The sequence below is a fragment of the Scylla paramamosain genome, chromosome 18 (genome assembly GCF_035594125.1).
Source record: "Scylla paramamosain isolate STU-SP2022 chromosome 18, ASM3559412v1, whole genome shotgun sequence".
Lineage (NCBI taxonomy): Eukaryota > Metazoa > Arthropoda > Malacostraca > Decapoda > Portunidae > Scylla > Scylla paramamosain.
The window spans coordinates 15007543-15035295 of record NC_087168.1 but is presented as its reverse complement, the minus strand read 5'-3'; the positions used below and the strand labels follow the sequence as shown (position 1 = coordinate 15035295).

General features: G+C 36.6%; 1 protein-coding gene across 3 annotated transcripts; it reads right to left on the bottom strand.

The window, feature by feature from the left end:
* Positions 1-530: 530 nt before the first annotated feature.
* Positions 531-26951, bottom strand: LOC135109155 (trafficking protein particle complex subunit 8-like). 3 transcript variants are annotated; one of them, XM_064020282.1, is made up of 16 exons: positions 26669-26951; positions 23816-23969; positions 23275-23422; positions 21209-21375; positions 20497-20646; positions 19022-19730; positions 18018-18293; positions 16220-17520; positions 15909-16080; positions 14330-14417; positions 13902-14026; positions 12293-12481; positions 10982-11232; positions 9867-9962; positions 9200-9514; positions 531-779 (listed from the first exon to the last, which is right to left on the bottom strand). In XM_064020282.1, the coding sequence occupies exons 1-15, from the start codon at positions 26823-26825 to the stop codon at positions 9223-9225; spliced, it is 4275 nt and encodes a 1424-aa protein (XP_063876352.1). In that variant the 5' UTR covers positions 26826-26951; the 3' UTR covers positions 531-779; positions 9200-9222. The 3 variants fall into 3 exon arrangements, with proteins under 3 accessions (XP_063876352.1, XP_063876353.1, XP_063876354.1); XM_064020283.1 differs by having other exon boundaries at positions 9200-9511; XM_064020284.1 differs by having other exon boundaries at positions 13914-14026.
* Between the last annotated feature and the right edge of the window lie 802 nt (positions 26952-27753).

The following is a 27753-nucleotide window of genomic DNA, read 5'->3' as shown; positions in this document are numbered from 1 at the left end:
AAATAAAACATCAAATTCATTGGGAACAACAAGTCACAAGTGACCTCACCCTGACAGGAATCACCCACCTCGTTTCACCTGGGAAGCGACTTACCTGGTTTTGTTTTGGGAAAAGAGGCCACTCTAAGTATGGTCTTGCTGGGTTGGTCTTACTATAGTTGTTGCCAATTTAACCTCATCATAATTAGGGATCGCTGTGGTCACAATCATCCCAGAATGTTTCATAGCCTTCCTCTTCTGAGGTGGTTGGCTGCTGCCAGGCACAATCTCTTCATAGCCATCCCCTTTGGGGAATTCTTAACCTGAAGATTCTGAGTCTGCAGGAGGGTTTTTTCCAAGGGTTTTTAGTGATATTTCATGTCTAAATTTAAACAAGTCTGAAAGGCTGAGCCCCTATTATGCCAACAGGGAAGTTTTAGCATGTTTTTTCCCCTCTCCACATTGATTTATATTATAACCCACAATATAGCCCACAGATGTGTGGTTATTCATTGTACTGCATAAAAGGATGTACATATTGAATAGAAAACTTAACTGAATTCAAATTTATTTAATCAGATCTGCAGCTATTTACAGTTTCAAGTGGATACACATATTATCTAAAAACAGTTCAGTTTTTTTATTTAACAGTAAATCTTTAAACTTTACATGATACTGAATAACAAACACTGTCTAGCTACTTTTAATTTAAAACACTTACAAATACCTGCCTTGGTTGAAAAATTTACCTTTTAGCCATGATCACCATAGCTTAGAATACCTCTGCCTCGGATAACAGCCTGTAAAATAATTAAGATTCTTTGAACCTCTTCTGTACATGAAAACATATATCATGTAATTAAGGCATACTTCCATGTAATATAAACTAATATGTCTCAAAGTAGTAAATTACATATTGTACAACCTGTTTGGAAGGCAAGTTCAACAATTTCATGCTCAGAATAGGAAATGTGTTATTACTTCCAAAATATTATTTCAATCCCATCTAGAACACAGGCATTGAACTAACAAAAAACAGCTACTTTTTATGATTCCTAGATTTCTTGTCCCTAGTCCCTATTCATATTAACAAACTGGAGAATATATTAAAATGCCAAGATTTATGAAAGATATTACTGCTCACAATCTTGCCAGGTACAGTAGGATCCCAAATACTGTTAGCTACAAAAGAAAATATCCAACCAAATATTATTCACTAGAGCAAGGTGATATTATTTTATGAACTGCAGGCCAGGAGGAATTAAATTCAATGAAAACAAGACACACAAACAAAATTATGAGGTATAAACTATACCACAGCATCATTTACATGCTGGATCCCAGAAATCAGCACTCAAAAGACTTAGAATTTTACGTGCATCATGATATTAGACAACAAATTGGATCAGTGAATGGGGCTATGTTGGTTTTTCATGTGGATCAGCACTGAAGCCAAGCTGTTTAACCCTTTGATTGCTATTTAGTACATCTTTCCTTAATTACTATTCACTGAGATATCTTTACTTGTTCTACAGCCACCTCCAATCTTTAAATTGAGTAGAAATCCCAAGATCTATTCTTTTTAATCCCCTTCTTTCTTGTAGATGTTTATAAAGATTTCATGCATTACTTCTGGTGCTGTTAAATGTTTCATATTTCATTGAAAAGATTAAATAAGGCTCAGTTTTGTCTTGCATACTGTCAATTACAACACTCAATATTATAGTGGAGATAATTATACCTAAATATTCAATGTCCCCCCCCCCCTATGCTATAAGGAATGGCCTGCTTACTCATGCTGCAGTATAAGGATACTGTCACTGTATTCCTTGCACATTATAAAAGGGATAGAATGAAGGGACTGGGAGTATTCCTTTATGTTTTCACAATGAGTTAAACATCCTGTTTTGCACAATCTTCTTTTAACAGTATCTGTTGATAGATTATTAGATGCTAATATTTATTAACTTACATAATTCCAAAATTTGACCATCAACCAAACTAGCTTTTCCCACTGGGTTATTTGAGATAGCTTAAGCTCATGTATACAATGAATTCTGATCATTCAAAACCCTACTGTACTTGACTTGTTGGATGGCCCTTTGGAAAACATTATACTAATGTATTCTTTTCATCACTTATCCAAACTTTATATATATATATATATATATATATATATATATATATATATATATATATATATATATATATATATATATATATATGCCCTCAGCTGGTCTCCTTGCTACATATACTGCAGATGTATTTTCTAGTGCCATTTAGACACTAATTTTCCACTTTAAATGTTTTTTAAATGTTTTATTCTGCTCTTTAATCAACAGTCTTGGCTTTGATAAGTATTTTTATTTTTTTAACATTTGCATTTGCAACCTTAGTGTTTATGAGTTTTCAGCTACACAAAATACATTCACATTATACTAGTGAATTTCCATCATAAGTCATAACTGTGCAAAAGACAGTTTCATTGCTGAACTTCCACTAAGATTTCATATACATACATTTGACTAGTTTTACTATATTTCTGGCATGTATCTTTTCATTTTCAAGGGTCAAAGAACAAAGCACTGATTTCAGATTAACTGATTTTTCACAATGCACCTTATATTACTGATCTGACTGTATTGGCAAAGACAGGCTGCTTAGGTGAATTTAGCAACATTTCATATTACATCATCTTGCATATTTGATTAATATTCATATTTCTCAAATATATTTTTATTGATGTAATTTCCTTGTTTTATTAGAATTACTTTAAACTAAAAAAAGATATGCTGCCTCAACTGCAGTTCAAGTAATCTTTGTCACAATGCACACTTATAAACTGACTTCAAACAAATTAATGACTGAATATTAATATAACCTACATGAATGCCAGAATAAGTTTTCCTTCTCTTAAACATTATTTTACTCTGCAATGTACATACTTTCTTTATCGTAGCCGGCAAGTACATAACATTAGCACCATATATTATATTACACTGTAGACAACAAGGTTAAGCAACTGCTGATAGATAGACCATCTAGGATGTTACCAGATAACTGACACTGTCTAGTGGTGTGCAGGAACCTTTTAAAAGGTCTGCTAATGATAATAAATAATGTCCTTGTAGTTATGAGGCACTGTTCTAGTAGGAAAAAAGTGTTTCAGGTTTCATTTTGTATTTTTTTCAGTTAAACAGTAGTGCCATGTTGTCAAGTTAATATTTTCAAGTATTGAAAAATAAAAGCCAATCAGAAGTGATACTCAAAATTCTTGAGTGGCAAATTTCTCTCTCTCTCTCTCTCTCTCTCTCTCTCTCTCTCTCTCTCTCTCTCTCTCTCTCTCTCTCTCTCTCTCTCTCTCTCTGTATGCATGGTAAAGGAAGATAAAGGAACAGATTTTTTAAATCATATGATTAGAATAAGGCACTTAGCAGTGTCACCTTAATTTGATGCAACCTCTTTCCATCATTAGAATATTGTTCAATAGATATTCAACTGTATGATTATAACTCCCACTTTACAAGTTATTATTTCTTTCAACTTTATGCCTTCTCATAATCCAGATGCATTTTTAGTTTGGCTATGTTTAATCCAGAATTATACCTCACTTGCCCACTTAATGGGCAAGTGGGTATGAGTCTTTGAATGCAATTTCATTCATATTACTGTTCATCTTCAGTTTGGTTCCTTTATGATGCCATGTAATCCAGTAGTGCTGGCCACATGGTGAAACAGTTGACAATTAAACTGATTCCCTTTCTGATTTCAGCATTGACAATGTGATGGGTACCCCTAATCAATGAAAAATAATACTATTCAAAGGACAGATGAACTCTTTTATAGTCAATGACCATCCATTTCCAGTTACTGTTCAAATAACACAAGATACACAAAACACTGAGGATGGGTTTGGGCAACCTTGTCCTCCCACATGTTCACCATGTGTTGTATCCCTGTAAAGCCAGATGAAAATCATGCAGGCTGAGCAACACCATTGCCTCATGCTGCAGCAAGCATCACCTCTTCATTCCCTTATCCAGCTAAGACAGAATGCCTTTCTTAATCCATAGAGGTCACCTGACACTTCTCTACTCTCTATGTTGACAACATTGCCAAATACCATGGAATTAAGTTTGGTTATGTACATACATCATCCCTCTAACTCCAGCCACAGCAAATGTTGCATGGGTGAAGTTTATCATGTTCATGTTGTTAACCTTACTTATTTTAAATATTTACCCACATTCAATATAATATCAGATTTATGATGATATTTATTTGTTATATACATATGAGTCAAATAATTTTACACAATAAAATAGATTAAAATTTATTACAGATGTGATATAAATATAACTTGAAATATAACTTAAAAAGATACATGCTCAATATTTTATGAACTGAACACTATATGAGATGGTAATAATTAGTTAACAAATGCACATTAAAATGTTAAATAAATAAATAAATAATAATAATAATAATAATAATAATAATAAAAATAATAATAATAATAATAATAATCTTGTCAAATAACAGCTGATGACGTGGTATTGACACGATCTTCTTTTCAAAACAATGGTGAAATGATGATAATGAATGACTGAATTTTACAGTAGTAATAATTCTTTAAAATAAGTACCTAAGACTGTAAAATGCTTATACAAATCACTATTCACCTCCAATAAGATGAATGATGGCATTGCTTCCTTTGAATCAGTTCTGAAGTTGTAATGCCTTTTCACATCTGAACAGGTGTCTGCATATTGTCAGTTGATTTTTAAGTGCAACCTCCCCCCCCCCCCCTCTCTCTCTCTCTCTCTCTCTCTCTCTCTCTCTCTCTCTCTCTCTCTCTCTCTCTCTCTCTCTCTCTCTCTCTCTCTCTCTCTCTCTCAGCTGATACATTTTTTGTGTTCCCTTGTATAAGTGTGTGTGAGTTAATGCACTCAGCTCACAGCCAAGAGGACTCATTTCACACAGAGTATCTAGCTCACCACTGGGGGATGTTTTTGCCCTGCAACTGTATCATATAAGCTTATATGTATTCAAGACTCAATCTGGAACAAGTTCTTTCAAGACTAGTCCATAGTGACTAGATTGTAAAGTGCTGAAATCTGTGATATTGGAGTAAGAGAGGAGTAAATTATGATGAAAGTAGTGAGAAATGAGGAAGCGGAGAGAACTGGTGTTGGAAGTGAATTAGCTGATTAAATGGAAGAACTATTACTACTGTTTGGATGTCAAGAGAGTAGGAGAGGCATCTAACTGGTGAGATGTTAGATGCAAGAGGAAGGAAGACTGGTTGTATGATGGAGCAGTGAAATCATGGATGGAGATGTAACTATAGGGGTATTATGTTGTTCCATGTCTGGCCTGATCAGCTGATCAGGTCATGTGTTGGAAAAAGTACATTTACAATGGAGTTTGTGATGCTGAGAAACCAAGGTATGCTCTGCAACTAAGCCTCAGTCTTCACTGAGGATCTATCCTGTTTGCCTTAGAAGTGGAGATGATAGAATGTGCACATAGGCAAAAAGATGCCTTGTCTCAACTAACCTTCACAGGAGGATTTGGCCTGCTATAGACAAATTTTCAATGCTAAAGCCATGGGATTATGAAGTGCAAGCAGCACTTCTGAAAACATGTCTTAAACCAGTTTGCATGATTGTGGCATGTATGATTTATGGTCATTGTAGGCTAAGCTAATCTATAGTTACATCAACAGCCCTGGGTGAAATGTGCCCCACTCACTTTGATAACATGAGCTGTTTCATGTTCAGAAAAGACATATCAAACATTGCACTGCAACTTTGAATAATATAGTACTTTTTAGTTACTTACATTTCCTACAATGACTTGTGTAACACTTACTTATTAATGATTCTCATAAATGGAGTAAAAACCACCAGAAACACACAACTATGTATAATGAGAAGGTACATGACTTCAATCATGTATTTGTGATATGTTTGTCTTTATATATTTCTTATGATAATTGGCAATTCTTATATATCACTGATATTCACAGCTAAAAGTACATGCAACAAGTGAAACAAGATATATTTAACTTAGTATAAAAATTGGCTCCCCCCCTTCTCTCTCTCTCAAAACACACACACACACATTTCTATTCATTTCCTTGACATAGTAAATATATTCATACCTCTAAATATGAATGTATTCACTACTTATATGAATATATATAGTAGGAGAGGAGCAGGAAAGAAGAATGTGATTGTTATACTGGTCATGCAGGTTTCATTTTAATGATAAACATGTTAAATATTTATGGTTGGAATCAGTAACATAGAGGGATTACAAGTCATCACAGAGCATATAAATGAATGACTGAAGAAAGTAACAATAAACAAATTTTGTTTAAGAGCCACAGTGTAATACTTTGAATGTAAGAGTATAACACAGATACATGATTAAAAGTCAAGTATATTCTGATCATAAATGCATTAAAACCTCCATAAGACCCTAAGCCTGCAGGAAAAGTTTCCAAGGTTTTATGGTGAAGTTTCTCTCGTAAATCTAAATTTCCATATTATCAAACGAGAGAAAATTTAAATTTCCATATTATCAAAGGCTAAGGGCCTGTTATCCCAACTTATGTAGGTTATATCGCATGTGTTTCCAATGGTATTTACTTCAGTTATGAGAACCAGCAATACATTAGTGCTACAAATCATTGTAGGAGACGGAATCTGGTGACTGAAACTAATCCTAATTTAATACGGTTGGCACATCTGTGCGTGGTTATAGTGAGTTCAGCAAAGAAAAGCAGCATGGAAAAATCACTACTATGTGGCAACACCAGTGTTATTGCCTGTTGCTTTCATTGACTAAAACAGTCAGTTTTAATTATGCTTGCCTGGAGAAAAGTATGCCTTCTTATAAAGTACACCCCCCCTAACCCTGCAGCTTTGAGTTAGCCATACATATTTCCCTGTGTAGATTTATCATGATGTCCAAGACATGAACAAGTGAGGCTAATATAGTGGGAGTGATCAGTGTTTCAAATTGAGGCCTAATGATGAGGAAATATATCAGCAAAGGTGGCCCAAGTCAAGTTACTTTATGACTTCTGGTCTTCAAGTTTAAGGCTTCTGGAGAGGGTGAGGTACCCTACTGCAAATAATGACATCAAGGAGAAGCATAGGATAACTCCTTTTGCTGTTTTGGTGTAATGGTGAGATTTTCCTCATATGGCATCTTCCATGAGCCAAAAAGTCATATCACTTATCTTGTGATGCCATACCACCCATCCCTGTTTATGGCAAGGTATCTTACCCTCTCCTGAAGCCTTAAACTTGTGAGACCAAACAGGCCTTAATTTGTAACACTCAATTACCCTCACTATATTGGCCTCACTTGTACATATCTTGGACATCATGATCAATCTGAACATACACATGCCTAACTCAATGCTGCAGGGGAGGTAAAGGCAGAGCTACTTATAAGAAGGGACACATTTCTCCTGGCAAACATAATTAAAACTGATTGTTTTTGTCAATGAAAGCAACAGGCAAGAACACTAGTGTTGCCATGTTGTAGAAATTTTCTCACACTACTTTTCTGTGGTGGATAGTGTCAAAATAATAGGTATGTTAGTAAGCAACACGCAACTCACTACAAGCATGTTGAGATGCACATCATACCACACTCATTGTAATCTCCCTCTTTTACAGACTGAAAAATGGGCAGGCAGAAAACTATTACAGTGTGATCTATGATACATCTCCCACATTTCTGATAAATTGTATATCCAGCGAATGACATTGTCAGAAGCTCAGAGGGAATGAGTACCTCACCATCTCAATGTTTCAACTTCAGAAATAGTTGTTTGTTCTGTACTTGGAGCTCTGCTCTTGCTGTGTTGATACCTGACAGACATACATGCACCGATGGCATAGCTCAAGTAATTGTTGCATAAGATCTATGAATGAAATCAAGAAATAAACTGATAACAAGGCAGCAAGTGCATTGATGAAGAAATGGTGTACTGAGCAATGTTGGGGTGTCTGTTACCACATCAGTGAACCAACCAAAAAGTTTATGGCAATACTTGCAAAACAAAAGCAAGTTGTACTTACAACTTACTTCTGATGCAGTGAACCAACCAAAAGCACCTATCATCTAACTTATAACAGCAGCTTTCTTTTGATGCGAAGTATTGTCAGGAAAATTTCTGCCTGGTTCACTGATGTTGTGGGAAGGGATAACTTATCACACCATTTCACCAAGACACTCACTGCCTTCTTGTTAACAATTGTTATCAGCTTATTTTCTATTTATTTAATCAATTTTACGCTACAACTGTTCAATCTATCATCAGGGATGCATATCTAACAGGAATCACACAACAACAGTAGAGTTCCAAGTTTGGAACAACACAACTTCTTTTTATAACTTGAAACACTGGGCAGCTGACCCTGCTTCTGACAGTGTCAAGCATTGAATGCATTTACACTAACTGCCAAAAGTGTGTGAGGTGATAACCTGAGTCACACTGAAATAATTTTTTTCTAGCCTCTTTTTTTCCAGCCTGTGAAAGAGCAGTTACAATTTGTGCAATATAATGTTCGCGTCATTTGGAATTGTTAAGTTGTTTTGTGTTGACACTAAGAGATATTTCTTGGATAATGAACATTTGCTGATTTAATATTTTGATAATGTATAGTCTCTTATACAAAATAAATATTAGTACGTTGTTTTGGCCATCATAAGAGCCTTACAATGTCAATACACCAACAAAACAAATTTGTATTTGTATGTCCGACAGACCATTAATTTGATTTTCAGCAAATTCATTACTGCCCATGAAACAGCAAACAAAGACCTCAAACGTAGTTAAGTAGTCCGGGATACATATTCATACCTTTCTCAATAATGATCGTGCATGACCAGTTCTCCAGCATTATGGGTCTTTATAAAGTTTCTTTTATCATGATCTTCTCAAGCCATCCTCAAAACCAACTGATTAAGACCAAATTATCCTTTACTTGTCATAATTTTTATAATGTAAGGTGCTACATGAATATTTTCATAGTTTTCCTGATATAAAAGTTGCTCTTTCATTTTATATGAAACCATGACTAAAATATAAAAATCTTACTATCTCCCAGCCTCAGCTATACTGGAATGATTTTGAATATTAAACACACACAACCATACAAAACTACACCCACAATATCTGAACATACAACCTTACCTTTCTCTATGATACTGGCACTATCATGTGTTGTGAGCCCCATGGGTTCTAGATGTCTGTCTCACAGTGACAGCAGTTTGCAGCTGGCATATTTGTGGTATAGGCTGTTCTGATTTATCCTTACTGGCATTCATCCTTAGTGAAGTCAAAGATATGACACCAAGACTGTAGGTGCCAGGGCTTGTGATCAACACACGAACAGGGACTTTACTGCTACCCCATGGCAAGAGGGAAATCTTGCGGACTGTTCCTCCAACATACAATAGTTGAGTGCTTGCTTGAGGAGAGTACATCTGGCTGCTTGAACCTGAACTGCTGGAAAAAGTAATCCATAATACACAATCATTCTATACAGAACAAAATAAAATTCAGATAAGGTTTTGAAGACTGTTCAAAACACCAAGAAACTTAAGTACACTTTTACATTGGCAAAAGAATGTAGTAATCCCACTACCTATCATTTTGTGATGCAGTCTGCCTGGGTGGTCAACAAGAGAGCCTGTCTTGATACAAGCAAAATTTTATTGTCTGTATTCCCCTCATTTTGTAATATGACAGCCACTGCGTGCAGTGGCTGTGGTTCCCTCATATGTTTCCCTACAATTTATCAGACTGCATTACAAAAGTATAAATGATGTAGGCTTTAGTCAAAATTAAGACCACTGACCTCCCAGGGAAAGCTTCTGGAGCAAGATTGAGGAAAGTGTTTAGATGACAGGCACTGCAGTTGTGCAGATACAACTCAAACTCCAGACAACACAGCCTGAAAAACAAAGAAATAAATAAATAAAATTATATATATATATATATATATATATATATATATATATATATATATATATATATATATATATATATATATATATATATATATATATATATATATATATATAAACAGCATCACAAATTTCTGAATAAATAGCAGTGATTATCTTAGCCCAAAAATGAAAAGTTCCAGGTTCAAATCCATTGGTCATGTGGAAATACTCTGGGTCTGTTCCCATGAACACAGTAACTTCTATTTTATCTAGCAAAGAATAAGTATATAGTATATGCAGAGAAGTTATGCTAGCTGAAGCTAACAATCCTGTCCTACTGTGTGTGTATGTTATTCAACTAGTCACTAGTAGGTCTAGCAACACAGACAGTTGTTTTCATCCAGAAAGAGTTCAGAGTACATAGGACTTTAAATAGGACAGAGACCACTTATTTATCACACAGTGAGATAGCAAGGTCATGATCCCTCAGCTGGCCTACATCCCATTGCTACTTGGTGCAAGGTGATTAAGGTTACACATTTACCAAGCTCTACTATCAGCCTTCCAGGACTTGAATCTTAGCACCCTGGGTTGTGAGCTGAGTGTGCTAAATACTGTGTGTGTGTTAATGCACACACACACACATTGTCACTGGGTAAACCTTAGTTAATTCAGGATGACTCTAGAACCTAGGATGCCAAAGTATTTTCTCTGCCAAAATCTTTGAATCCTCATAAGTGTGTGTGTGCACATGTGTGGTATATAGGCTTTACTTACTTTCATAATTCTGGTCAATTTTTGTATCTCCTTTCTAATTTCATCTAAGAATTTGATTTTTAACCTTGACATTAAGGCATTACACACTGTCACCTTCACCATCATAACCAATGCTAAATTATAGGCTCCAGCACTAGAAAATTTCATTTAATTAAATGTCTTTCCCAGTGATACTTTTCCAAATTTTCTTGCATCTCATGGAAAATGTGGATGTGGTGACATGATGGTGAACTGATCTTATTCATACCTGTTAGTTATGAAGTCATGGTCCATAGAACATGGAAAATGAGCAGAAACTTTCACCATATGCTTCTGTTTGGATGCAGGAGGGAGGATTGTGGGTATGAGCTGAACAGGGGTTTCTGGAATTATTCGAACTGGTGGCTTCTCTTCCTCTCCAGCCTGGCTTATTGAGGATACAGGGAAACTGATGCTATCTCCTAAAGACTTCAGATGAACACTGTGTTGGCCCCATGTTTCATGCCCTCCTCTTTCTCCCTGAAAAAGTTCAATTGTTTTTAATCTCACAAATCAATCAATATCCAGAATGATATTATCCCATAAGGGAAGACTTTCATATGATTCAATGAGGTGACAGCCAACTCCCTCATAAGAATACAGCTATGAAATGTATTTGGATTGGGACCACAGATAACCAAAATTAATCACTTAATATCTATATGGCTAACAAATCTGCACAGCAGGGTAGCTGAGGCAAGCCACACAGGTATCCACACACACACACACACACACACACACACACACACACACACACACACACACACACACACACACACCAATATTCTGCAAGACTACATTAAAATCCAGCTCAGATTGATAAATTCTGCAGTAATATAAGCAGGAATCAGTACTGAACAGCAGGTTGGACTGCAAACACCAATTATGTTCCTGAACCAAAGCAAGTAATTTTCACATGATTTCTTACAAACAACCAAGGAATTTTGTCAATCACAGTCAGACATGACTGCAACCTTCATCAATACAGTTCTTTTCATCCCCACAACTGAACTTCACTGCAACTAAGTCAAGTTCAGTGCCAGCAGTCACCAGTCACACGAAGAAACCAAGCTGACTTAAGAAATTAATCAACACTGCACCAGTGAATCCCCATCATCAGCTGGAGAAAAGAAAAAGTAAACAAGGTGATGAGGTTTCCTGTAAACCTATAAAAAAAAATAAATAAATAAAATATACAAATAACTGTACCCAAATATTGTTAACCAATGTCCCCATTTCTCATCCCCTTTACTGGCACACTGCAAAACAATTTCTCTCTCTCTCTCTCTCTCTCTCTCTCTCTCTCTCTCTCTCTCTCTCTTCATTCTTTTGACTTAAAGGAGGTAACGAATATTGTTAAAGGTGCTATCTGGGCTATCCCATGTGGGACTGCTGGTCTGGTATACAGATGGATGGAATATTACATCACTTTTTAAACTAAATAGAAGTTACATTATTTCTTCCAACCATCCAGATGGATTTTTTTTTTCTTTAGCCTATAACTATTCTAAATTCATGAAATAGTTGTACAACAACATACCTTCCAAATGGCTGTTACCACCATGTCTAGGGTATTAGCGGCATTAATGTGGTTTGCATCCATTTGGTCTTGGGTTGGTGGAGGTGGTATGTGATCTGCTGTTGGATTTGGAGGCGGAGGATCAGCCAACAGATCAAGGAGGGTAATGCGTTCTCGCAGTGAAAAACGCCACCATGAGTTCAGAGGACCCTAAAAGGGCAGAGTTAATATAAGATGAAAATACAAATCTTGTTTAGTTTCTTGAGATCTCACTGTACAAAAAATCATCTTTCAAAAAAAGTACTGATAATGTTTAGAAATTAAGGAAAGATTATGAGGTTGGAACATGGACAAAGGAGGTAACAAGAAACACAACCCTCCAGAGAAAGACATTAACAAGTACACATGAACAACAGTACTGATGAACGAGAACTGATGGACTATGTGGTCATAATTCAAGAGAAAGCTAACATGTGTAAATATACAAGAGAAAAAGGAAGATGAGCTATTAACTGCAAAAGTGAGTGAGGCAGATGCTCCTAAGTAAAGAAAAGTGAAAAGGAAATAGAGATAATTAATTAACTTAATGAAAGAGCAGTGTAGATGTGAGAAGAGTGAAGTAAGGCAGCTGGCTGTGCAGTGACAGGATAGGTAAGTGAAAACCACTTAAGGAGGATGTCTTCCATACAGTGGGCCCTAATTAGATCTGAAAGCCAACTAATACACACCCACATATGTAAAGAAAAGCTGCTAAAAATTGGTGCCTTCTCCTAAACCCTCCATTTCAAAATACAAAATAGCCTTATCAGGGAAATTTATTGTGGCATTAAGAGTAAACTATAAATTGGATAAACATTACATGCATTCAATTTCTCTCATGCCTCTCATGCCTCTTTAAAACGGTGAATGACTGTTACCATAGGCAAGTCAAATTAAAATACATTTGTTTCTTTTACTATTACTATTTCAGTCTCCCAGACATTTACTTAAGCTTTACCCTTTTAAAATATTTACACTACCAAAACACTTGAATTTTCTCACCTCTGTCACCTATATTATCAATAACATATAATTAAACTGCTGGAAGTTTTGAAGGCATAACAGCTAACCAAACTTAGCTAAATTATTTAAAGTAAAATACCTATATTTGGTGTGTGATTCAGTGAACTATTATCACTTTTGAAACAAAATACAACCAATCTGATGGAGTCAGTAAATAAGAAAATTAAGAAATTAAATTTTTTACATGGTTACTTCAACTCTTGCAGTCAAAAAAGTAGTTTAACTAGTTTAACTTGATATAACTTAAAAGAATTTAGTATTATAATGGTTTCCTTTATACTAAAAGAAATTTCAAGAACATAAATTCTACACTATTACTAAAAAAAAATAATAAATAAATAAATAATGAAGAAAAAAAATCATAAAAAAATCACATTCTTCAACTAATAATTCCAAAATTACTATTCTGAAGTATTACTTTACCATTCAAAATAAATGTAAACAGACTGAAATGATCACTCAATTACTCTTGACACTAATATTACTAAAGTGAAAATGATAATCATGGGGACATATAATATTCAACTTCACTATACCATACCATACCAAATTTACTATAAGAACATACCATAAAACTCACTTGAGAGTTGTTAAATTGGAGCTGTGAAAGAACCAGATTACTTGGGTCTGGATTCAGGTACTGTACACATTTGACACACAGGTGGCATGATTCTCCAGCTTTCAGGGTCTGGCCTACGAATGAAATTAACATATGTAAATTTCTACTGTAATGAAATAACATAGAAAGCATTATTTGATGCCCAATAATCTTACACAAAAAGAAACTGAAGTTGTTGAGAATAAATCTGCTTTGTGTTTAATAGTGGCAATAGTGCAATAGTGCACTGCAAGTGTTAGTAGGTGTGGGGAATTCCAAAACAATTTACCATATCCTGAATCACAACACAGGGCAGTGCACCTTTGTAAATGTCAGATAAAATTCCAGGATTTACCTTGACAGTGCCTTACTGTTAAAATGCATACATACATACTAACCCTGTAAAGTGGAATGAGGAACCACTGCCCAGTGTTTGCTGTTACCGCTGAGTCCTACTACTGTGTAGGAACTGCAACTGCTATCAACCTGAAATATAATTACAAATTATTTAAACAAAAATAAAGTTAAAGGCACTCAGAGAGCACATTCCTTTACCAAAGCCAGACAATTACATGAAATGTGGCAAACATTCTCTACAGATTTTCATGAAATGTGGCAAACATTCTCTGTAGAGTTAAGTTAAAGGGGAAACTGACACAAGACGGGACTTCAAAAGAAAATAATAGAATAAATAAATTAATAATAATAATAATAAACACAATAATGATAACAACAACAACAACAACAACAACAACAATAATAATAATAATAATAATAATAACAATAATAAAATCATGGGCTATGCACAAGGTTTCTTAATGATAGAAGTAGGAAAAAGTTTCAGCAACAACAAAAACAGTACATAAAATTCTTCATGCCTATCAAAATGTATTTCAGCATTCAAGTTAATGGCCAATGCAGGACAAAGGCAAAACAAATATTAAATGTTGTCAACAGCAGTGTCTTTCAGTGAGCCAGAAAAGACATCTGACCCCATGCACCACACCCTCAAGGAACTTTTTGTAAATCAAGAAGTGTTGCCATGGGATGCAATGTCAAGGAATAGTGTAAGTGAGACTTCACTCCCACATTATTGATATGTGTCAGATGAACCAGTCTTTCACACAGAGGAGAGGCAACTGTTGTCACACTGGGAAGAGAATAAGAAAAATTTCGAGGGAGAAGAGGAGGATGAAGCATGGCAAAGAGAAGTGAGAAACGTAGACAGGGAAAACTGCTGACAAATATGATAATGTTAAGAAAGTGTTATGTATGTGGGGTCAGAGCAAGATAGGTCTCCAGCATGTCAAAGAAATGTCTATCTAAATAGTGCAATTGAATCTACTTAATCAACATCCCTGCAAAAGATGATAGCCATGAGAAAGCATCTCACCCTGACTCACACACACACACACACACACACACACACACACACACACACACACACACACACACACACACACATTGCTTATATCTAAACCTAAATCCATCTTAGCCACAAGTCACTACAGGAAAGAGGACACACATTGTTTATATCTAAACCTAAATCAATCTTAGCCAGTGAGTCACTACAGGAAAGAGGAATGAATCTCATCACTCATAGTGTGAGAGAATCAGCTGCACAGCAATTCCCCTTATTGTCTTGATGGTAAGCCAAGGACACTTATTTTTCTAGACTTGGCAGTACTCTTTCCCTTTCTTTTCTTTTAAGCAATGATACAATAGATGCTTCCAGACAGTCTTTAGGTATATCTGGTTTCTATCATATATATAATTTAACCAGACAGTCTTTAGGTATATCTGGTTTCTATCATATATAAAAATTAACCGTCTCATAACTCAAACACTTCACAACATAACTGTTTCTTGTCTTGGGTAATTCAGATGTAATATCATCCAACCATAAAGATTTTTTTCACATTGCAACTTCTTGCTAATGCAAGTAAAAGTCAATAAAAATACATGAAAGCACTTTACCTCAGAGTTATTGAAAACTTCTACATGAAGATTAGATGTGTAGCTGCATGATCCAGGAATATCTTCAGAGTTCTTAAGAGAATCCTGCAAGTTTTGACTTACTGCTGATGACACCTTCAAACTCAGGCTTCTTTCTAAGTATATGCTACTATGATGACGTAACAGCCGGTACCTGAAAAAAAGGTTTAATATAAATAATATATATCTACATATCACTATGCTTCTATAATGAACAACTTCTGCAGGAAATATGATGAAAATCTCAGCACCTAAGAGTGATGTATTTGTAATTCAAAGTGACTGCTGCTTACTTTTTCTTTCCTACAACACCAGCAGTGTCATAATAGAAGAGAAGCTCCGCTTCAAATGCTCCAGGAGACATGGGTGCATGAAGCCAAAGTTTTGCTTGTATACTTTCACCAGAATTGAGAGTGCCATTTTCTAAAGGCAATGAGGTTAATCGATTAGTTATTTTGCTATCAGCTGCTTCATTTTCCCTAAGAACACACACATGCTTATTTGGCAATGATATATCTTTAATTTCCATATACACATGATTTGGATATGACACGGCCAGCTTTAGTTTGTTAATTGGACATGGCCCAATGTTTGTGATCACTGCATCTGTACTACACAATTCACCACAACTCATTATTTGTGGTATGTCATGAAAAGATACGCTTAGTCTTGACATAGGTGGCAGAACAGTTATATCAAGCCTTTTATCATTGGCATACACTGCACTACACTTTTCTGTATTTGTGTTGTTGAGTCTTGGACCCTTAACTTCAATCTTCTGTTGGCCCTCAATCACAACAGGAGCTGAACATGACCCAGATGTAGCTGAAGCATCAGGAGGTAAGGAGAGTTTATAAATAACTCCCCTAACTAATATTCTTCCTGGAGAGCTTGGAATTAACTCTAACCTAACAGGCTCCTGAGCACCAGCAGCTAATACGAATCCAGCGTGAGTGGAATGTTTGACAGGTGCATCATTTGGTTCATCACCTTCTGATGGTTCAAATGTGAAAACTAACCTTACATCACTGATCACAAGATTCAGTGAAAGAGGATTAATCATGATAATCTCAACAAGAACTGGTTCATTTACAGGAACAACAGGACTATCAGTGTTTGGAGTATCATTAGTGAGGAGTTGCAAGTTTGGCTTAAATGTCATGGAATTCAAACTATGGAATGCTTCAATCACTTCTCTTTCTAATGCAAACCACCGAGCATTATTGGCTGGTAGGGCATCTAGTGACAAGTGTGATGCTGGGATCCAATCTTGGCTTGTTGGAGAATCTTGAGGTGCTCCAAGCAATACCCTTGTTGCTTGAGACTCAATCAATGGTAGAGGAAGACAAGGAGCACCATTAGAGGAATTCCATTCTTGTTCAGTGTACTGGTGAAAAATGTTGATGAACTCCCTTATGTAAGTTATCTGTTGAGAAGGGGACTGTTGGCTGGATGCATTCTTCTTGAGCTTCTGATCCACTAAGTTTGTGTATGCATCAAGGCCCTCTGTCAGCTGTTTGAGATGGTGTGCTTGTTTACCCAGAGTAAAATGGATGTGATCTTCTGCAAGGACCCATCCATGAGCTGCATACACCTGGTGCAAAATAAGATAAAATAAATAAAGCATAGAATTAAATCACACAATAACTTTAGGACATGACTTTTAATGAAAAGTCATTATTGTTTTAAGTATGATGAAAGCTCTATGGATAGCAACTTATCACTATCATAGTCATTCTGAAACACAGTGATATTACAAGACAACTTACTGCTAAAAACTTATCTATATCTATAAATATTTATCAGGCTTAGATCTCCATCACCCTAATGTGAGAATAGACAGGGAAAGGGATTCCCAGTCTCCTCACTGTGTTACTTTTAGTTGTTTTACAATATAAAGGGAATACTGTAGCACTATTTTTCTAACCAAAGTGTGAAGTGTGCAACCACACTGTCTCCTTACCACACAAGGTCTGGAAATGCTAATACAGTAAAACTCAAAGCACATAATGACATTAAACAAACTGGTGAAATAATACAGAATATCAACAGTGCACATACATATAAGAATATACTTTAGACTTTGTTTACCTGAAAGGCCTGCTTGTAAGCCCTTAAAGAGTGAGAGCGTTGGCCAGCTTTGCTGAATCGGTGTCCTGCAAGAGTCATGTGGAATGCATATTTCCTTGGCAGTGGTCTCTGGGAGTTGATGAAACAGTGAGCAGCCTGTTCCAACATGAGTGCTGATAAGAGGTCACTCTCTTCTGAGGTCAGTTTGATGAACATCATAGCAGCCTCTCCAAACTCTCCACAATGTTTCAGTACTTCTGTGCTAAGTAGTGTGGATCGGATGGCAAAGTTATATACCTGAAAATTAAATGTATTCAGTATCCCTCTTTATATGATCTTGCCTAAGCACCCTCATTTCAAATTCTACAATATGCTTTATATTTCTTACTTCTTTCTTATGACATACTTCCTTTAATTCATGCATTTTGCATGAATTTATGTAATCTGAAGCTGGTCCCTGGAACTTCCTTCACATGGTGGCCATAAAATATATTTCTGCTCCTTTTCATACACTTCTGTTTGCACACTCCATCTTCTCACTCTTGAACTTTCCATCTCAATTATTCTAACACTTGCATTTGCTACAGTACAGGCCTTGCTGCTACATATGCTGCATGTACTATTCTATACCCAATCTGATTCTTACATTCTCTCTCAATCTGATTAAACTATTTTAAAAAGCTGTATATGAACATATCCACTGTGCCATCATTGAGTTCTTTTCCACTCCCAGAAATATGAAACCTTACATATCTACTTCCACAATGTTGCTCACATCATGGCCAACTCTAAGATGATTTATTTAACTGTTTACATCCTACTCCTCTGGTTCCCATTCCATAACCTGCTCTGCCAAGACTCAAGAAGAAAAAAATACATACAGAGTTTAGGTCTTCCCAATCCAACTATAAAGTAGTATCAGAATGATGAGCAACATTTTTTCCTTCTTTTAAACTATTATGAAGAAGAATGATCTCTTCTCATCTCTCAATTATGAAAAATAATTAAAATAATAATATCCTTACTTTGCAGACATTGAGGTAGGTTTGCAAGCTGTTTTCCAGATATCTTTTGGGATAATCTGAGCTATTCTGCATGAAAGCAGCAAGAGCAGCCATTTCTTGAGCACCAGCAAAATATAGCCATGCTTGATCACTCTTAAAATCATTCTTTGCAGTGTGATAATAACTGTAGGCAACTTCATATAGTCCAAACATGAAGCACAAGTCTCCAAGTCGTCTTGTTTGTAATTCAGTGGCTTCAGAACTATAAATCACAGAGTTGGTGGCACTGCCTGGACTCTTGTTGCCCACCAGCCAGCGCCTCGTAGCACTCAGGAGAGACTTAGAACGGGACCTGTTAGTTACTACCTCATTCAGATATCGGATCTGTTTTTCTACATGTGGAATTAGAGACCTCACACAAAATTCATGGATAAAGATACGTATGCGATCCACATCAGAGGAGGTGAGACAGCCACCATGGTGCTGAGCAGTGCCTACTAGCATGTTAGGTCTGTTGACCATTACAGGCACATCAGATGATATTTCTACTCCAGGCATCATATCATATGTTCCATTTTTCTCATCCACAGGAGGTAATGTTGGAGACAGGGGATGTATTGGTTCAGTATTATCAGTGGTGTCGCCCTCAGACACTCGGGAGGGAAGGCCACTCACATCCTCCCGGGGAGTGCCTGTGCCACTACTGGTTTCAGAACTGCTGGCTCCACTTCTGTAACAAATAAACATTACAATTAAGTAATTTGTCATCAATCATTATTATCCATCACTGAAAAACTTCATTCATGTTTGTCTGAGTTAGCTTTGTTTGCCTTCTGACTGCTTGAGAGGTAGCATGATCTTTAGCAAGTTTCTCTATAAGTCTAGATCTCTAGGTTCTACTGCATTTCAAGTTTTCCTAGATCAGTAACTTTTCATGTACTCAATCTCTTGCTACTCTCTCAGCATGCAGAAACCTCTTCAAATCCCTCCTCTCATCACTAAACTAATCAGCATCTATGATTCTTCTAACTCCCAAATGTGTTGTTCAGTGATGCACTACACATTCATCTAATTGTCTTATCTCTGCCTTCAGCCTGCAAACACTGTCTTCTTTCAATACCCAGAGTTTACTAGCATACAGAATTGTATTCCTTACATAGACCATACATAGGTGCCCTCAGTATACAGTTTAAAGCTACAATGTCCTGAATTTCCTTCACCACTATGACAGCAGTTGCACCATTGGTACAAATCACACCTCCCAAGAAAGAAAGTTTCCCTATACATTCAAAGGATTTAACATCTAAGTCAATCTGTCATCATCTATCCCTCCCATGTCTTCTTCCTACTTGTTGCTTCCATACAATAACTTTAAGGAAGACAGTATAAAATTTTCTAATCTCTAAAAATATAATTAAACATAAAATCCAGAATCAGGGCACAGGTTAAGTAGTGAAGACTTCCAGGCACACATCTCTATAAATAAGACAACTTACAGGTCACAGGCTGCCCGCTGCAGAAGGAACTGACTCCAGGGATCTGGCAAGTGAACATCTGATTGGTCTGTTTCCCGGGAGTTTATCTGGAGCAGATGGCAGTTATTGCTCCCAAAAGTGGTTCCCATGTGTTCAAATATTTGTTCAGATCTGTGGCATGACACCAAAGCAAAGTATTATAGTCTGTTCACAGGCAGCTAAACCATGCAAGCTACAAATGCCTGTCTGAGTTTGTAAGCCATGTACTGATTGGCTTCTACCATAATATATTCACAACTCATAGAATGTTTTATCATACTTCATGAATATGTAAAGCCAATGATACTCATAACATTCAAGAATATCATGAGAAGGTGTCAATATATACATATCAAGGTATGCATAGCTGATGTTACTGTCAGGTACAAAAGTTAGCCAGTACTACATCCACACACCCACCATAGCAATATACACTGCCTCCTTCAAGTTCACTTTTGCTTCAAGTATATAACAATACTTACCAACTATGGACTCTTATTACTTTTGATAAATACTTATGACATGTACAATGTCTGACAAAGTTGAACAAGACTGACAAGTGAACGGGTACAATGTTCGGCATGACTACACTAAAGAAATTTTTTAAGAAATGGATAAAAATTATGACAAACAGAATAAATCAAGTGTTGTTCTGGCATTATCATCTCATTACGCATAAATTTGTTCCACTTGCCTGCTAAGATCCCCAGCTGAGACGTCATGAAGTAAAACAAAAAATTTCAAGATATTGGGAGAAAACCACTTTGGAAATCGTGCAGGAGTCTGATGTAACTGCTGGTGCAAGTATTGTGACAGCCGGTTCAACTGGTCCATAGGATTGTCACTAGTGGAGGCTACAACCTGAAAGAAATAAAAAAAATTCATATACATTTAGTACCCTCAAAATTACTCATTAACTCAACAAATATCACATTCTAATGCCTTGCCCAGTTTTAGAAAGGACCTAATTAGAGCAAATGGACTAAAAATAAGTTGCATCTAAATATAATGTAAGAAGCTGACATCAAATGGCATAAACTTACACAAATCATTCTTTCAAAATGATGGTGACGATAATAAAAGTGGGAAATAGAGATAACCAGCAAAGACACCAAGGAATACCCCAGTTTTTGGTATCATTTGTGTTTATGAGCATTCTGAAAGAACAGTAACCAAGTACATATGTGAAAGAAGTGCATTTACAAGCTAAGTGCTTCAACATGGAAGAGGGAGGATGTTTACAGATGGAGCATGGCATTTGAGAGAGAGAGAGAGAGAGAGAGAGAGAGAGAGAGAGAGAGAGAGAGAGAGAGAGAGAGAGAGAGAGAGAGAGAGAGAGAGAGAGAGGAGAGAGAGAGAGAGAGAGAGAGAGAGAGAGAGAGAGAGAGAGAGAGAGAGAGAGAGAGAGAGAGAGAGAGAGAGAGAGAGAGAGAGAGAGAGAGAGAGAGAGAGAGAGAGAGAGAGAGAGAGAGAGAGAGAGAGAGAGAGTGGAGCATGGCATTTGAGAGAGAGAGAAAGAGTGGAGCATGGCATTTGAGAGAGAGAGAGAGAGAGAGAGAGAGAGAGAGAGAGAGAGAGAGAGAGAGAGAGAGAGAGAGAGAGAGAGAGAGAGAGAGAGAGAGAGAGAGAGAGAGAGAGAGAGAGAGAGAGAGAGAGAGAGAGAGCCAGCCAGCCTGTAACATCTTATTTATACGACTCAAGAGATAATCAATTATATTCCCAAAAATGTGCTCAAGATATGAAAGTCTTCATTAGTCATTTTCTCAACTGTTTTTCTCTTAACCTACTTTAGTTTAGAGAATACCTATAAGATTGAATGGGACAAATACAGTAAGCCCTCTCTAACTAGAACCCACGTAATTACAATTGCTAGTGATTTAATTTGTTTCAGGCCAGTTCATGTTTTTCAATAACTTTTCATAATCCATGTATAAGCTCAAATTTTCTAGACCTTAATATACTGTTCTCCATTCATATGAGAAAATTGATTCCATCTCTCCTGTCTGATGCAGTGCAGTTGATAAGCCAGCAGGACACAGGCAAAAGTGGTATGTTACTTTCTCACCATCACTCCACCTCCTTCAGAAAATATCTATATTTCTTCACTTAGATCACAAGATAGGAAGAATTGGTTTGCATCACTAGATTAAGCAATCACATTAAAACCATAAACCATTTTCAAACTTGACATGGTAAAAACTAAGAAATTATATCATGTATAATTAAATGAACAAAACTTCATGGTTTATGCACTTGTACAGATTACCAATATTGACACTCATACAAAAACAAGGGTAAAATAAAACATGTGCACATAGTACATAAATAACTCCTGGATATAATATTGCATTCAGATTTTACTTGAAAAGTAATATAGAAAAAGAAGGAATTTTTATGAAGGTGATGTCCTGATTGCTGGAACACAACAGCACACCCAATGCACCTCTCTCCCTTCCTCACTCCTGTCCCAAGGTGTTAAGACACACGATAACTGGTTGATTTATGGAGTTTGCTGTATTCTATAATCTGGAATTACCACAAAGGCAGCAGCCCTCAGGCCTCTGAGACCTTACAATGCATCTTGAATCCATCAGCCATTTACATTTCATTCCTTTACCTTTACTTGGCACAACATATACTTGTATTTCTTTACTTTGTAATCAATATATGCAATCCTGTCTTCATCTTTCCTGAAACTTCTGACAGTGTTATCCATACTAGCAAAGGTACCTAGAACAAAATATGCATAAATCAACTTACCACAATACACGCTATGTAATGTTTGGTGAATTCATGATCAGAGGGATACTGGACATGGAGGAAGGTGTCTCGCCATGTCTCAAACCATGGTGTAGTTTGCTGCAGCTCCAGCTCCAGTGCTTCACGAGTGCCTGATGCTCCGATTGTCCTGTGCACAAAAGGGAACAGAAAACTCAAATGTCACTGTGTAGAATGCCTTTCTACAGCTCTTATTAAAGTCCTAATTTTATCTTACTAATATTCTCTGGTTCTTAAAGATGTATCAAGATCAGTTTTTTGTATATTCATGTATGTGATTTCATGATAACGCAAGAGAGAAATGTTAGGTATTAGTTATTCTAAAAAAAAAAAAAATGTTTAACACTACACCTTCCAGTTTATGTCTCAGCTGTCTAGCTGATCTACATAAAGTAGAAACATCCAACCAGGTTTGTATTTATAGCTTATTAAATAAAAAAACTGGGATCCACAAATATAAAGTTTAAGTACACATTACATATATGTAATGTACAGGACAGTACAGAGTGAGAAGGCTACAGACCTTGTAACAGGGCGGTCCCAAGGTGTTGAGCTCACTACTTCACTTAACAGCTTCTTGCCTAATGTTGGCTGGGGTGGCCGCCTGTTCATGTCCTCAAACACCACACGCAGGTTTCTGATTGGCACTGTATTCCCAGCAGGATCAGCAATGCGAACTGAGAAATAAGAGCATGTGTGATTTGATGCTAGTCAATTACATACATGTTTATTTCACTTTGGCAGAGGTAGATTACTTTACTTGGTCTAAGCCACACACAATTTGGTGGTTAGGTTTTGAAAAGGTTTTGTTAGGTTACATATGATTACATTAGGTTTGGTATGATATACTTAAGTTAAGCTAAATTTGCTGTGTTTTCTTTAGTATTCTACGATAGAAAAACATGACATTGTGCCTCGTTGGCAGAATTCATTAAGTAACTTTTTGACAAGTTTCCACATAAGAAAGAACATCATATTTTGTCCAGAAAAAGAGATCCAGGTTTCAGAGGAAGACTGTCAACTCCTACAGAATAATTACCAATTTAGGTTCAGCTCAGGTATGGATAGATTAGATATATGTAGAAAGTAAAAATTAATATATAAAATAAAGCATGTGACAGGTACCTGATTAATGTGCTAAATTTTAGGAGTTTGTGATTTGGAAGTATGTGAGGACCTTTTCACAAAGAGATGTAACATAAGAACCAATTTATGTTTGGGTCAGGTAAGGCAGCATCTACCTCCACCTCCCACACCGGCATGACCATTGGCCATGACATTGGCCATGTAGGCACTCTCAGGTTAGTCTAGTCCACCCTGCCTGGGGAAGTGGAAATGGTATGTGGCTCTGCTATATCTCGGTACAGTATTTTATATTCAATATACTCCAGTCCTTTACTGCATGTATCCTTCTACCCTGGACTGCAGGGACTACACCCACTACAGTGCTCCAGTATATCCAACAAGAACAGTGTGGACAGGGCCTTGCCACAGCCAAGTATAACCTTTAAGTTACATGTGTTATTCTCATCACTAGCTCTTGTCATTAGAGAGCATCATAGCATCTACACTATAAAAAATTAGACTAGATAAGCAGAAATATTAATTTTGCAAATTGTACTAGTTATTGAAAACTGAAATGCTTAACCCAAATACATTGTGGAAATTAAATCTGTGAAGAAATTAGAAACTGTGCTCTTAAAGTTTTGGAAAGAGCTAAATTTGCATGATCACAATGCAAAGGTCTGGCACAACTGTGACGGCCCAGATGGATCCACAAGGGCAGCATATCAACAAGCAAAAAAGCCACAGGAAATAGTGTGCTTTTCAAAAGGTAAAATATGAGTGAGAGCACATGGACTATATGTTATGTTATTTGTCCAGGATTTCAAGTACTGGCATGTTTGTAATACCCTCAATGGAAGGATTCATTTCTTCATATCCTCATTTGAAAGATACAGCTGCAGATGTATTGCTACTTTTTGTAAAAACTACATAAGCAGAGGCAGATGTTAGTTACACTGCAATACCAGATTTGAAAAGTTAATTTATAGATGCAGATATCCAAAGCATCTTTAGTCCATTAAGGATGTAAAGGTTTAGTTAAGAGTCCTGATAGGGCATCAAGGGTGTTCTGGTTCAGATACAGGCCACGTAGCGTGCCCCAGTGCCTCTTGGCACCTAACATGGAGTCAGTCTAGTCCACCCTGCCTTGGGGAGCAGACATGGGTGGCAGCTTTGTCTTTATTTCTGTACAGTATTTTACATTTAATATACTCCAGTCCTTCACCATGTATATCCTTCAACTCTGGACTGCATGCACTACTACAACTGCTACAGTGGGGTCAAAGTCCTTTAATAAGAGGTTAATTAGGTTTATAGTCTTACTTGGACTATTATGTTATGTTAGGTTGGGCTATGTTTAGTCTCTACTGCCTTGAAGCATCATGAAAACCTTGAAAAGGTGATCTGAAGGCAAGGTAAAGTAGCTATGATGAGTTTTTCAGTGTGAATCTAACCTATGTCAGAATACACAGAAACACAAGTCCAACAAGTTTTCCAGTTTGGCCAAGATGATCATTACAGCCCATCAAGTTGGCCCTGACTGTCCTGCCACTATAGGTTAAGCTAGATTAGGATTGATAATCCAGCTGGAGACCAAGATCAGAGCTTCCAATCGGGAGATTGGGTTACATTAATAATCTTGCTGCGGCACCAAAATGCCCCTGTAAGGTGTTATGAGGTTTGGTAATACCTACCAAGATGGTCAAAGGGCAGAGAATCCCTTTATGAAGTTTGAAGGTTAGAAAGGGTTAGTAATATTGCGAAGAGTTTAGGAGAATGGTGCCCCATCCTGTTTAGGACTTAGCAGGTTGGCTGGCACCAAATAAAATTCCATCCAGAGCACTGCAGGTTATGGTGAGACACACACTGCCTGGATTTAACCAAAGAGAACAGGTGCAGGATATCATTATCTAAGTAGATAAATTTCCATACCTGGACAAGCAACCACTACGAAACTGAGAACATGAAAAGATAAATAAATAAAGCTTGTCAACTTACACTACCAATACAATAATGCAAAGGACAGTACCAAGAAAATAGGGGCTCTTATAATTGCTTCCAAAAGTTAGGTTTCATGAAGTTTAAGTGCAGTAAGCGGTAGGATGAATGAAATTTAACGAAGAGGAAGAAGAGGGAGGGGAGGTACAAATAAGACTCAATTTTCCGAAAGCTACATCCTCAAAATCCCAATACGAATACATTTTGTATTACTGAGACAATACTCAGATAAAATGCTATTCTATTATTCCAAACTCGAGGTCCTGGATGATTAGCAGTGATGCAAGCCAATGGGACACTCAGGCACACGTACTTTCACTATTGAGGCGACAAAAAGGTTGAATCAACTCCACAAATCTGAGGTTATTCTTGAGGCAGAGGTTGTCAGCATCCTCACTGCATAATATCGCCACTTGGGGTGAGAAGGCGTTCTGAATATACTCATGGGGACTCAGTTTGCATTGGGCCATTGTCACGGATTATTCCAAAGGTAATCAGCAACAAGAAAAACACTACAATTTCAACACCCAATGCATTTTTCCGGGCAGCAGGTCAGGTCCATCTCCCCACCTCTTGTAAACAGAACTATCAGCAGAGACCCCACCCCCTCCCCTCCACTGCTCCACTCCCCAGTCATTCCCCTGCCCTCTATGGAACAAAAGAGCAGAGGATACTGAGGGGATTTAATTATCTAGGAAGGAATTGAAGCCTTGTGTGCGTCATAGTTAGTTCTAATGTGTTCTATTTCTATTTCAGGGACAAGTCACTCCCTCTTCAGTTTTAATAAACTGATCTGTAAGATTAAAATGTAACTTCAGAAAAAAAAAAAACACTGATTGTCCAAGGAGTGATCAAATACTTGAAGCTTTTTTTTAGTGCCTCGTTCAGTAAAATAGTTTAGTTTCTCAAATGAAATAAGAGTACTTTCAGTGAAGCCATAAGAATGCTAAGAGACTAAATAAGGAGAGAAAAACTATCTCTGAAGGAATGTAGGCCTTTACTGTGTATCATATTAGTATTTATGAAGAAAGAATAAGCTGCAGAAAGGCCTATAACTACTTTTCAATCTCCTTACAACGTATAAGACTTCTATGATCAAATACATTTTGTATATAATATTATATTGTTGCATTGAAAATTATTATTTAGAAAAAATGGATTGGAGACTTTTCTTTGTCCATACAGTCTGCCACTCTAGGTGTGAGAGAGAGAGAGAGAGAGAGAGAGAGAGAGAGAGAGAGAATGTTTTTATGGTAACGTAGTTCATTCTTCCTTTCTCAAATTCCTGAAAAAAAAACTGTGCTTATGGTTGTGCATTTACAATATGCTGCCTTTTGTATTTCTAGAAATAACGAAATTTGAGCAAGGTGTTCTTATGCAATATGGAAAGGAAACTTT

Coding starts and splice junctions, on each gene's coding strand:
- LOC135109155 (XM_064020282.1), bottom strand. CDS start 26,825: ATGGCCCAATGCAAACTGAGTCCCCATGAGTATATTCAGAACGCCTTC. Junction 23,423..23,815: donor TGGGACCGCCCTGTTACAAG/GTCTGTAGCCTT, acceptor TTTTGTGCACAG/GACAATCGGAGCATCAGGCA. Junction 9,515..9,866: donor CCAGAAGCTTTCCCTGGGAG/GTCAGTGGTCTT, acceptor TACTTTTTCCAG/CAGTTCAGGTTCAAGCAGCC.